The sequence below is a fragment of the Dryobates pubescens genome, chromosome 1, assembly GCF_014839835.1.
Source record: "Dryobates pubescens isolate bDryPub1 chromosome 1, bDryPub1.pri, whole genome shotgun sequence".
NCBI lineage: Eukaryota > Metazoa > Chordata > Aves > Piciformes > Picidae > Dryobates > Dryobates pubescens.
Genome location: NC_071612.1, coordinates 636,548 through 647,734, shown reverse-complemented (window position 1 = coordinate 647,734; position 11,187 = coordinate 636,548). Strand labels below are relative to the sequence as shown.

Genomic DNA, 11,187 nt, shown 5'->3' with positions numbered 1-11,187 from the left:
CTGCCGGCTGGCAGAGGCTCTGGGGAGCCTCTCGGCCCCCTCCAGCCACGCTGTGCTGCCAGGCAGAGCGCTCTGGGCTGCTCACTGTGAGCCTGATGGGTCCCAGGGAGCAGATGAAACCCAAGGACTCCTCCGGCGAGGACACTTCTCCCCCTGCACAGGAGCGCTTCCCGCCGCTCCACGGGCACTTTGGGCTCTGGTGCGCCGCACCAAACTGCTTTGTTTTGGCTGAAGCACCGAGTCACAGCTTGTTAACACGCACACAACACCCAGAGGGAGAACATCTCCCCTCCCCCCAGCCCCCTCAATACTCATTGCCCCTGAAGCAGCTGTAGGGAGCTGCTCTGAGAGCAGAGAGAAGCCTCCAGGGGCAGGCGGTGTCCTGCCACGAAGCGCAGCTCCAGAAGCTGCTCTGCTCCCTTTGCTGTGCCTCAGCAGCAGACACCTTCCCGTGCAGCTCTGCCCGGGCCGTGCACGGCTCCCCGGGGTCAAACATCCTCCTTGCCCAGCGCTGCTCTAGCGCTGTTCGCAGGGCGGAGTGCTGCGCGCCGGCAGGGAGCTCTGGAGGCGCAGTGCAAGCCTCCTGCCAGGGCAGGGGCACCCAGGAGCACGGCCAGCTGAGCCCTGCAAGTCTCCAGAGGAGACTCCACCAACTCTCTCCAGGGCTCCAGCACCCTCACACCGAAAAAGTTTCTCCTCATGTTGAGGTGGAGCCTCCTGGGTGCCAGTCTGTGCCCTCTGCCCCTTGTGCTGTCCCTGGGCACCACTGAGCAGAGCCTGGGGGCCCCTCCCTGCCCCCCCCCTTCAGATGTTTATAGACATCAATCAGCTGCCCTCTGGGGCTGCTCCTCTGCACCCAGGGCTCTCAGCCTCTTCTCCTCAGACCCTTCAGCATCCTCACAGCCTCCCCTGGGCTCTCCCCACTAGTTCCTGTCCCTCTTAACCGGGGAGCCCAGGGCTGGCCCCAGGGGCTGCAGCCGTGGTGCCGGCAGGGCAGGGCGGGGCGGGGCCGGCAGGGCGGAGCGGGGCGGGGCAGGGTGGTGCCGGCAGGGCAGGGTGGTGCCGGCAGGGCGGAGCGGGGCGGGGCCCCACACTGTGACAGACAGAGCTCAGCTTCAGCTGCCCTGGGCTGAGTGCTCGCCGAAGCAAGCAGGGCAAGAGCCCTGCCTGGCAGCTGCCCTGCCAGCAGCCCGAGCGCAGCGCGGAGAGCAGGCTGCGGGGCAGGCGCTGCAGCGGAACGCGGTGCGCTGCAGCAGCCCCGGCCCGCGGCGCCTCCTGCATCGGCTGCTGCTGGATGTTTTCAGAGATTCCTTAACGTTTAGAGCAGTGGAAAGTTTCTTGTGGCACTCCCAGCCGCAGGGAAGAGCTCAGCACCACCCCTGAGGCTGCTCAGAAACATTTCTCAGCGCCCCAGCCCTGCCCTGGAGAGAGCTGGCAGCGATCTGCCGATTTCTTCATGCCTAAATTTAGTCTGATCTGGAGAGATTTAGAGCAAAACAAAACCCCACCACGAAGCACTACCTCCAGAGAGGGCTGCTCAGAGCCCCTGTCAGAGCAAGCCCCTGGACGGCCAGCTGGGCTGAGCCCTCACCCTGCCAACCAGAGCAAGAGCTCAGACCCGGCGCTGGCAGGGCAGGGAGCCTGGAGGGCCCAGCAGACCGGCACCAGCTTGGCCCTGGAGACAGCCAAGGCCCAGCACTTGTCCAAAGAGCTTTGCTCACTCTGTCCTGGGCTAAACCCAGCAGGGAGCTGGGGTGCTGCACCCCGGGGGGGGCCATGGCACCATGGCAGGAGCTTAGCACTGATGCCAGAGGCCACTCACGTGGTAGCTGGCACAGCAGCCACAGAATGGTTTGGGTGGGAAGGGACCTCCAAAGGGCATCTTCTCCACCCCCCTGCAGTCCCAGGGACACCTGCAGCACCTCCTGCTTCTCAGCTTCCTGCAGGGAGGCTGCAGAGGGGCTCGGAGACAGGACAAGGGAGGATGGTTTGGAGCTGAGGCAGAGCAGGGTTAGAGTGGAGCTGAGGCAGAAGCTCTTCAGTAGGAGGTTGATAGACTCTGGCACAGGCTGCCCAGGGAGGCTGTGGCTGCCTCCTGCCTGGAGCTGCTCAGGACCAGGCTGGATGAGGCCTTGAGCAGCCTGTGCTGGTGGGAGGTGTCCCTGCCCATGGCAGGGGGCTGGAGCTGGGTGAGCTTTGGGGTCCCCCCCAGCCCAGGCCACTGCAGGACATGAAATGCTTCCTGAAGCTGAAGTGCTTGCAGTGAGAGGCCTGGATCCAACGTTCCAAGCCCTTGCACCGTGGTGACAGCCTCCAAGCACTGGTTAAAGGCTTCAGCCCTTCCTGTCCCACCTGCTTGGCAAAGGGCACCTTGCCCAGAGCAGTCCCTTGGTGTGGCACAAGGTAACCAAGTGCTGCCACCTGCATGCCTCTGACATCCTCCAGCTGTGGCATCAAGGTGGGCAGGAATGGGGCAGAAGGGGAAGCTAAGCCCTGGGAATGCTGCTCAGCTGCTTCCTCGCAGGAGGTGCTCCTCATGCCCCACCTCAGCCTCCCCTTGGCAGCTTGATGCCATTTCCTCTCCCCCTGCCCCGTGTTCCTGAGCAGAAGAGACCAACCCCCAGCTGGCTCCAGGCTCCTCTCAGGGAGCTGGGGAGAGCCAGAAGGGTTCCCTGAGGGGTGAGGGGATGAAAGCTGTTAGCAGCCTGGGCTGCCAGCTGCAGCACCTCACCTCCCTCGACTGCCTTCAGCTCTGCCCACCCCAGCAGAGCCAGCAGGCACAGCCCCCTGCCCCTCCTGCCACAGCTCTGCCCATGCAAGGGGCAGCAGCTGTGCCTGCTGGCAGCCCATGGCGCAGCCTGGGCTTTCCCTCCTGCTCAGCTTCTGAGCTTCCTCTCCTTCTCACTCACCACAGCACAGCCTCAGTCCATGCTGGAGCTGAACTTACCCCGAAGACCCTCAGGCTCCAGCCTCCTGCTGACCTCAGGCCAGCAGCCCTCAGCTCAGGGGAGTTAAAGGCAGCAACAGTGAGGCTCTGGTGTTTGCAGCCTGCTCTTCATCAGCTCTGATGGAGCAGGGCAGCCAAGAAGGAAGGGCCTCAGCAGCCAGGGAATAAGCTGCCGTGAGGCAGAGCCTACCTTGTGCCCGGAGCCTGGGCCTGGCTGTGCCCTCAGGGACGATGGGAAGCACTGGGCAGCGGCTGGTGTGGAGGGCAGGGCAGCAGGACTGTGCTGGGCAAAGTGGCAAGGGGCTGAGGCTCTGCTCCAGCCCCACTAGGTGGAAGGGACAACCCTGGGCAGCAGCAGGGCACAGCTCAGCTCCCTTCCCAGCTGCTCTGGGCACTCCTGTGCCAGGGAAACATCAGGAGGGTTCCACAGGGGTGGAGCATCTCCAGGGGGTGCTGGGTCCCTGGCACTGTGCTGGACACACTGAGGTCCAGGGGCATCCAGAGGGGACGTGTTTGTCACTAGGTTAAAAGCCTCCCAGCTCCCCACAGGGCAGGGCTGGGCTCAGCCGGCAGTGCAAGGCACGGGGGCTGATGCCATCTGCCGGCGGCAGCGCTCGGGCCAAGGCTCCTCTGTCCCGGGCCAAGGCTCCTCTGTCCCGGGCAAACCTTCCTCTGCCCCGGGCCAAGGCTCCTCTGCCCCGGGCAAACCCCTGCCACATGAAGCCAGGAAGCAGGGGCAGGGTGGCTTCAGCCTTCGTGTGCCTCCGGGTGCAGCAGGGCGTGTGAGCAGTGTGCCCTCTGTGCCCGCCTTGCCCCTTTACAGCCTGCAGGCAGCTGCTGCCCAGGGCCACCCACCCGAGCCCCCTGGGGACCTTTCCCCCGGGGGATTCCAGGAACGCCGCTGCAAAGCCATCACCTCCCAGGCGCTCAGCCTGGCCCCTGCCGGGCTCCGCAGGGGTCAGTGAGGCGAGGCTGGAGAGCCCTCGTCCTGCTGGCAGCACAGGGCACTGCCTGCCTCCCTCACCCACTCTGGGACCTCCACTGCGTGGCGAGAGCTGGGCACTTGGGATGGGCACCCCGGGGCCGTGCTGGGTGTGGGCAGAGCTGGGCACTTGGGATGGGCACCCCGGGCCGTGCTGTGTGTGGGCAGAGCTGGGCACTTGGGATGGGCACCCCGGGGCCGTGCTGGGTGTGGGCAGAGCTGGGCACTTGGGATGGGCACCCCGGGGCCGTGCTGCGTGTGGGCAGAGCTGGGCCCTTGGGATGGGCACCCCGGGCCGTGCTGTGTGTGGGCAGAGCTGGGCACTTGGGATGGGCACCCCGGGGCCGTGCTGGGTGTGGGCAGAGCTGGGCACTTGGGATGGGCACCCCGGGCCGTGCTGTGTGTGGGCAGAGCTGGGCACTTGGGATGGGCACCCCGGGGCCGTGCTGGGTGTGGGCAGAGCTGGGCACTTGGGATGGGCACCCCGGGGCCGTGCTGGGTGTGGGCAGAGCTGGGCACTTGGGATGGGCACCCCGGGGCCGTGCTGGGTGTGGGCAGAGCTGGGCACTTGGGATGGGCACCCCGGGGCCGTGCTGTGTGTGGGCAGAGCTGGGCACTTGGGATGGGCACCCCGGGCCGTGCTGTGTGTGGGCAGAGCTGGGCACTTGGGATGGGCACCCCGGGCCGTGCTGGGTGTGGGCAGAGCTGGGCACTTGGGATGGGCACCCCGGGGCCGTGCTGCGTGTGGGCAGAGCTGGGCCCTTGGGATGGGCACCCCGGGGCCGTGCTGGGTGTGGGCAGAGCTGGGCACTTGGGATGGGCACCCCGGGGCTGTGTCATGCTGGCTCTGCCCTGAGGGCTCCTGCCCCTGGTGGGTCACTGCCAGCCACTGTCCCCAGGCGATGGTTGTGTGGTGCTGAGATGGCAGCAGCTGCTCTGCCCTTGGAGGGCAGCTCCTGCCAGGGTTGAGGGGCACAGCTCCCAGTGCCACTCACGTCCCGGCTCTGGCACCGGGAGCCTTGCTGGGTGGCTCCAGGCCACGTCCCCTGGCTGCTGCTCCCCCGTGGCCTCAGGCCACCCCGGCTGGCACGCTGAGCTGGGCTGGCAGAGCCACAGTGAGCACAGATGGGCTCTGCCCTCTCTGCCCTGGGCATACGGTGGACATCCGCAGGGGGGAGGGCTGGAGGCCAACAGAGTTCCCAACCCCCTGCCTCCAGGAGCTGTGAATTTGCTCATTTCCCCCCCGTGCTGAGCTGCACCGGCCAGGCTGCGGCAGCCGCAGGCAGGCTGCAGGCAGGCTGCAGGCCCACGTGGCTCCTGGAGGCAGCCAACCCGCCCTGGCCATGGTGAGCCTGGGCAAGCTGCTGAGGGTGCCCTGCTGGAGCAGGGGTCGGGCTGGGTGATGCCCAGCGGCTGGCCCGGGGCTGGGTGCAGCAGAGGAAGCTGCAGGCAGAGCTGTAGAGAAAAGTGAAGCAGTTTATTGGAGGGGAGGAGTCCACACCCAACCAGTGGCTTCATCTACATGGCATCATCAGCACACACCACAGGGGACCCACTCAGACACCCCAGCTGAACAGCAGCTCACCACACGCCACAGAGACAACACCGGAGGAGGAGGAGGGGAAGGATGGGGAGGAGGGGGAGGAGGGCAGCCAGGGCTCCCCAGCACGACCAAACCCACCCCCAGCAGCAGGCTGCCCGGCCCAGCCCCGCGGAGCAGAGCAGCCTGGGGACAGCAGCTGCAGACCACCACACTGCTGGGTCGGTAACACAGCCCAGGGGCTACAAAACGACCTACAGGGAACTGCAGCCTCAGCAGCCAAGCGCGCTGGCAGCGCCCCCCGGGCACCGGCATGCCTGGCACGCTGGGAGGACTCTGTACAGGGGGAGGCCACTGCCCCGGGGCAGCACCTGCCGAGGCGGTGCCAGGCCCCGCGGGGGGCGGGCGGGCGCCCAGCTGTCCCTTCCAGAGGTGGCCTTGGCACGGGATGGGGCTGGGCGGCCCCGAGGGCGCTCAGCAGGGCCCGCAGGAGCCGAGCCGAGGGCTGGCACTCGCTCTGCACAGCAGAGAAACGACACCGTGAAGACACCAGGTCCCTGTGCGGGGGCTGTGCCAGACCCCCGGGCTTGCCCCTGGGGTGGGGGGAGGCAGGAGCGTGGCGGCCCTCGGGGAGGGTGCCCCCACCCCCCCCTCCCCTCATCTCCCCCCGTGGGCTCTCCCTGAAGCCAACAGTCTTGACGCCTTTGGAGGTATGGAGGCCCAGGGCGAGGTCGGTCCTGAGCCAGGAGCAGGTTCCAGTCCTGGTTCTCTACAGTGTGGGGGGTCCGGGGGGCGCCAGGTCAGCTCCACAGGGAACACCTCTGCCCCCAGCTGTGCACCTGCAGCACTGCGTTAAACAGGGGAGCCTTATTCTCCAGCAGAACCTCTTGGCTTGCTTCTCTTGGGGGGGAGAACACAACGAAGGGCTCCCAAGGCTGCCCCCAGCACAAGGCAGCCGTGCAAGGGGCAGCCTGATGCCTCCCGCCGCAGGACCTCCGCCCCCAGCCTTTGTTCTGGTGCTCAAAAAGGCACTTAAAGAGAAAACAACTGGACTGGGACAAAGCCACGGGGGAAGGGGACCCAGGAGCAGGGGAGGCAATAACTTAACAGGAAGAGACTGGAGCTGGGGCCGCCCCGGAGCAGGCAACCCCGGCCCCAGGCCACCCGGGGCTGCTGGCAGGGCAGCTGGGGCAGGGAAGCGAAGCCCCAAGGGCTGGCAAAGGAAACCTCCAGAACCAGAGGAGCCAACACCCAGCCCTGGTGCCCAATGGGCCTCCTCCCTCCCCCTGCCCCCTTGGGTGCTGGCTGGTGCCCTGGTCACCAGCAGAGGTGCTGGCCTTGGGGTGTGCCTGGGGGGGGTGACACAAAGCCACGTCGGGGAAATGCCCAGCAAGAGGAAGCAGCTGGGGTCATGACAGATGCCAGCGGTGCCAGCAGGCCAGGACAAAGCCACTGCCCTCCCAGCCAGCACCCCCAGGACAGGCCTGGCCTCTCTGGCTGCCACCAGGGGTTGGGGCTTCATCTGCACACAGAGCTGCCTGCCCAGGGCAGGGGAGCAGCTCCCAGGGGCCGTGGGCAGCCGCTGCCCAGCGCCGGAGCACACGGGGGCAGGGCGCAGGGACAGGCGTGGGCACGGGGCCAGCACCCGGCTGTGCCCTGCGGGTACCCACGGCCGCGGCACAGCCTGGGCGAGCTCCTGGATGAGGGGGCAGGGCCAGGGGGCAGGCAGCAGCTCCTGAGGGCAGGGCCTCCCAGGGTCCAGCTGCTCCTCCGGCCGCACACGGGCTGGGGCCTGCAGCGGCACTGGGGGGAGGAGGAGGATGAAGCAGGGAAGAAAGCCAAGCCCGGGGCAGGGGCAGGGGCAGGGGCTGCTGGGGGGGCAGGAGGCCTCGGGACCCTCTCCGGCCAGGGCCAGAGAGCAGAGCAGGGGGCAGAGCCGGCGGGAGGGTGGGCATCGGGCAGCCACCAGCGCAGCTCTTCTGCACAGCTGAGCCTCCTGCCGGCCTGGTTCACCCCGGGGCTGCCACTACCGGAGCAGGCCCTGGGGGGAGAGCTGCACACGGAGGGAAGAGCTGCAGGAGCAGCAGAGAGAGCTCCCAGAGGACACGGTTACCAGCCCGGGCCCATGCCAGCCCGGGCCCATGCCAGCCCGGGCCCATGCCAGCCCCCAGCTCTTCCTGCATATTGGTTACCTCTGGGCTCCGCGCTCGGGGCAGACCCAGCGCAGGTTCTGTTGCATAAGCTCGGAGCTGCTGCACCGCAGGGTGCAGGACAAAGTGCAAAGTGTCACCCCCCAGGCCGGCCCCCAGCTGCTGCGCTCACGTATGGCTCAGGCTCCTCCTGCAAGGCAGCAGGGCCCCAGCAGGGCCCCTGCCACACCCTGGGTGACCTCAGCCAGGGGATGCTGCTGTGCCGTGCCCCCGAGCCCCTCTGTCCGCAGGCTGGGGTCTGAGACCCAGCAGCAGGGCGTGGGGAAGGGGCAGGGCGCAGGTCACCGTCCTCAGGCTCCACCCCGGCTCGGTCCCTGCTCCTCCTGCCCTCTGAGCTCTTCCCGGGGTGCCCTCCTCCCTGCCCGCTGCTGCTGGGGCACACCTCAGTCCTGCTGCCAGGTGCTGCTGGGGGGGCATGGCTGTGGTGCCACAGCGTCTCAGCACTCAGCTCGAGCAGGCAGCCCCAGCCAGCCGGCACCCACTGAGCCTCCCCAGCCCAGCAGTGACCAGACCCCCCGCCCCCCCCGCCCCATTTCAGGCGCCAAGAGGTGCAGAAGGTGACCTGCGGGGGTGGGCTCCCAGTGCCCGATAGGCAGCAGGGGAGGGGGAGCCTGCAGGCAGCCCCCCAGCAGCCCAACCTCTCCCGAGGGGGCCCTGCAGAGCCAGGGTCTGAGGTAAAGCTGCGGCTCGAGGAGTCTCTGGGATCTGTACACTTGGGCTCCCCCTGCCCTGCACCGGGCGGGTGCCCACCGCTGCCGCGGCCCAGGCTGCGCCCGGCAGGGTCCCTGGGGGCCGGGGAGGTGCCCGCGGGCGGACGGCAGCCACCCAGCCCCGGCCGGGGCCAGGGCTCCTTCCGAGCGGGTCCCGCGGGGCAGGGCTCCGCCCCTGGGCCGGCCGAGCCCCGCCGCCGGGCGCCGCCCTACATGGTGCCCGACTTGTCGGCCGGGCCGCCGGGGAAGAGCTTCTCGGTGGGGGTGAGGGCAGGGCTGCCCACCCCCGAGCTGCTGCTGCTGGAGGAGCGGTGCTGCACGGCCGGGCGCGCCGGGCGCAGCGCCGGGGGCCGCAGCTGAGCCCCGGCCAGCCGAGCGGACAGCGCCGGCTTGAAGGTGGTCAGCAGCTCGGCCGTGGAGCTGCTGCTGCGGCGCAGCGCCGCCTCCGGGTCCCGGATCAGGATGGTGTGCAGGGGGCTGGCGGGCTCCGAGCTGGCGGCGCCGGGCGGGGGGTTCTTCATGGGCTCCAGCGTGTCCAGCACCACGTCCGGCGCCTGCTTGGCCGTGTTCTGCCGCTCCAGCTCCCGCAGCTCGTTCAGCGCCGTGCTCATGGTCTTCTCGATGTCCTGCCGGCGCCACAGAGGCATCTCAGGACCCTGCCACGCTGCCCTGCTGCCCACCCCACGAGGGGCCCACCCCACGAGGGGCCCCCGGCCCTGGCCCGTGGCTGTGTGTGGGTCTCTGACCGCGGAGGAGGGCCTCCAGGCACAGCAGGCAAAGCCCTGGCCACACCAAGGTGCTGCCTCCCGAGCCAGCAGGAGTTTGCTCACCAGCACCAGGCACCACGAGGGCTGTGGTGAGCAGCAGCCTGCCCACACCTCCCACGGGACAGAAGCCTCCACGCTGCCGCAGCCCTGCAGCCCTCGAGGCCGCTACTGATCCACAGCAGCTGGGTGGGAACCAAAACCAACCCCCAGGAGTGCTGGGCTGTGCACACCCAGCCCCAGGATGTCCCTGCATGGTGCCACACTGCCCAGCAGCCAGGCCCAGAGACACTGTTCCTGCTGCTGTCCCACCCAGTCATGGTGCCCCAGTGGGAGCAGCGGCTCAGGGCAGGCTCTGTGCTGCAGCCCCACACCAAGGCAAGCTGCTGATGGACAGAGAAGCTGGCAGCGTGCTGCAGAGCAGGAGAAGGAGCATGGCTGGAGCAGAAGGAGAGGAAATGGCCTGGAATTGTGCCAGGGGAGGCTTAGGTTGGAGAGGAGGGAAAAATGTCTGTGCTGCCAGAGTGGTCAGGGCCTGGCAGAGGCTGCCCAGGGGGGTGGTGGAGTCCCCATGCCTGGAGGTGCTCCAGAACCCTGTGGCCATGGCAGCTGGGGCCAGGGTTTGGTGGCCATGGGGGGGCTGGGTTGCTGCTGGGCTGGGTGGTCCTAGAGAGCTTTCCCAAGCTTAATGCTTCTCTCTGTGACCTTCCCCGGGACCAGCTGGCACAGCTGGACATCAGGCAGGCTGCTGGCTGTGGTGTCCAGAGCATGGCAGCCACTGCAGCTCTGCACCTCGGGGGTGTGCTGAGGGGGATGGGCCCTGTGGCACCGCCCCCCCGAGCCGCCCGGGGGCCTCTTACCTCAGCCAGCGCCTCCGCCTCGAGGGACTTCTGGTCGCCGAGGCTGCTGTGCCTGGTGGAGCCGCAGGCAGGCCTCAGGGGGTGCCCCTCGGCCAGGCCCTTCCTGTCGGGGAAGTTGATGCTGCCGGCGCTGCCGAAGGTGCCCAGCCGGCGCTTCTCGGGGCTCTCCAGCCGGCCCCTGCCCAGGGGCAGCTTGTGGGGGCTGCTGGGGCAGGCGGCGGCGCGCGGAGGGGTGTCGATGGCGGCGCCCAGCCCGCGGGGGGGGCTGTGGGTGTCCCCCCCGCTGCGGCGCCGCGGGATGGCAGCGCCGTCCGAGCGCAGCCTCACCCTGCGGGGAAGCAGCACAGCACCAGGTCAGCCTCAGCGGCGAGGGGCAGGGCGGCTGCTGCAGGGCCGCGCCCGGCAGGGGGCAGAGCAGGGCAGTGCCCGGCAGGGGGCAGAGCAGCGCAGCGCCTGGCAGGGGGCAGAGCAGGGCCGTGCCCGGCAGGGGGCAGAGCAGGGCCGTGCCCGGCAGGGGGCAGAGCAGGGCCGTGCCTGGCAGGGGGCAGAGCAGGGCAGCGCCTGGCAGGGGGCAGAGCAGGGCAGCGCCCGGCAGGGGGCAGAGCAGGGCAGCGCCTGGCAGGGGGCAGAGCAGGGCAGCGCCTGGCAGGGGGCAGAGCAGGGCCGTGCCTGGCAGGGGGCAGAGCAGCGCAGCGCCCGGCAGGGGGCAGAGCAGGGCAGCGCCTGGCAGGGGGCAGAGCAGGGCCGTGCCTGGCAGGGGGCAGAGCAGCGCAGCGCCCGGCAGGGGGCAGAGCAGGGCAGCGCCTGGCAGGGGGCAGAGCAGCGCAGCGCCCGGCAGGGGGCAGAGCAGGGCAGCGCCCGGCAGGGGGCAGAGCAGCGCAGCGCCTGGCAGGGGGCAGAGCAGCGCAGCGCCTGGCTCAGGGGTGCAGAGCAGCGCAGCGCCTGGCAGGGGGCAGAGCAGGGCCGTGCCCGGCAGGGGGCAGAGCAGCGCAGCGCCCGGCAGGGGGCAGAGCAGGGCCGTGCCCGGCAGGGGGCAGAGCAGGGCCGTGCCTGGCAGGGGGCAGAGCAGGGCCGTGCCTGGCAGGGGGCAGAGCAGGGCAGCGCCTGGCAGGGGGCAGAGCAGGGCAGCGCCCGGCAGGGGGCAGAGCAGCGCAGCGCCCGGCAGGGGGCAGAG

The 11,187-nt window shown here is 69.3% G+C and overlaps 1 protein-coding gene across 2 annotated transcripts in view; it reads right to left on the bottom strand.

Annotated features, from left to right (window-relative positions):
* Positions 1 to 8,547: 8,547 nt before the first annotated feature.
* Positions 8,548 to 11,187, bottom strand: part of SRGAP3 (SLIT-ROBO Rho GTPase activating protein 3) — a 63,975-nt gene continuing 61,335 nt past the window's right edge. For both annotated transcript variants that reach the window (XM_054179892.1, XM_054179902.1), the window contains exons 21-22: positions 10,014 to 10,341; positions 8,548 to 9,015 (exon numbers count right to left, since the gene is read on the bottom strand). In XM_054179892.1, the coding sequence (XP_054035867.1) occupies positions 8,599 to 9,015; positions 10,014 to 10,341 (745 nt within the window). In that variant the 3' untranslated portion in view covers positions 8,548 to 8,598. The remainder of the gene's footprint in view (positions 9,016 to 10,013; positions 10,342 to 11,187) is intronic.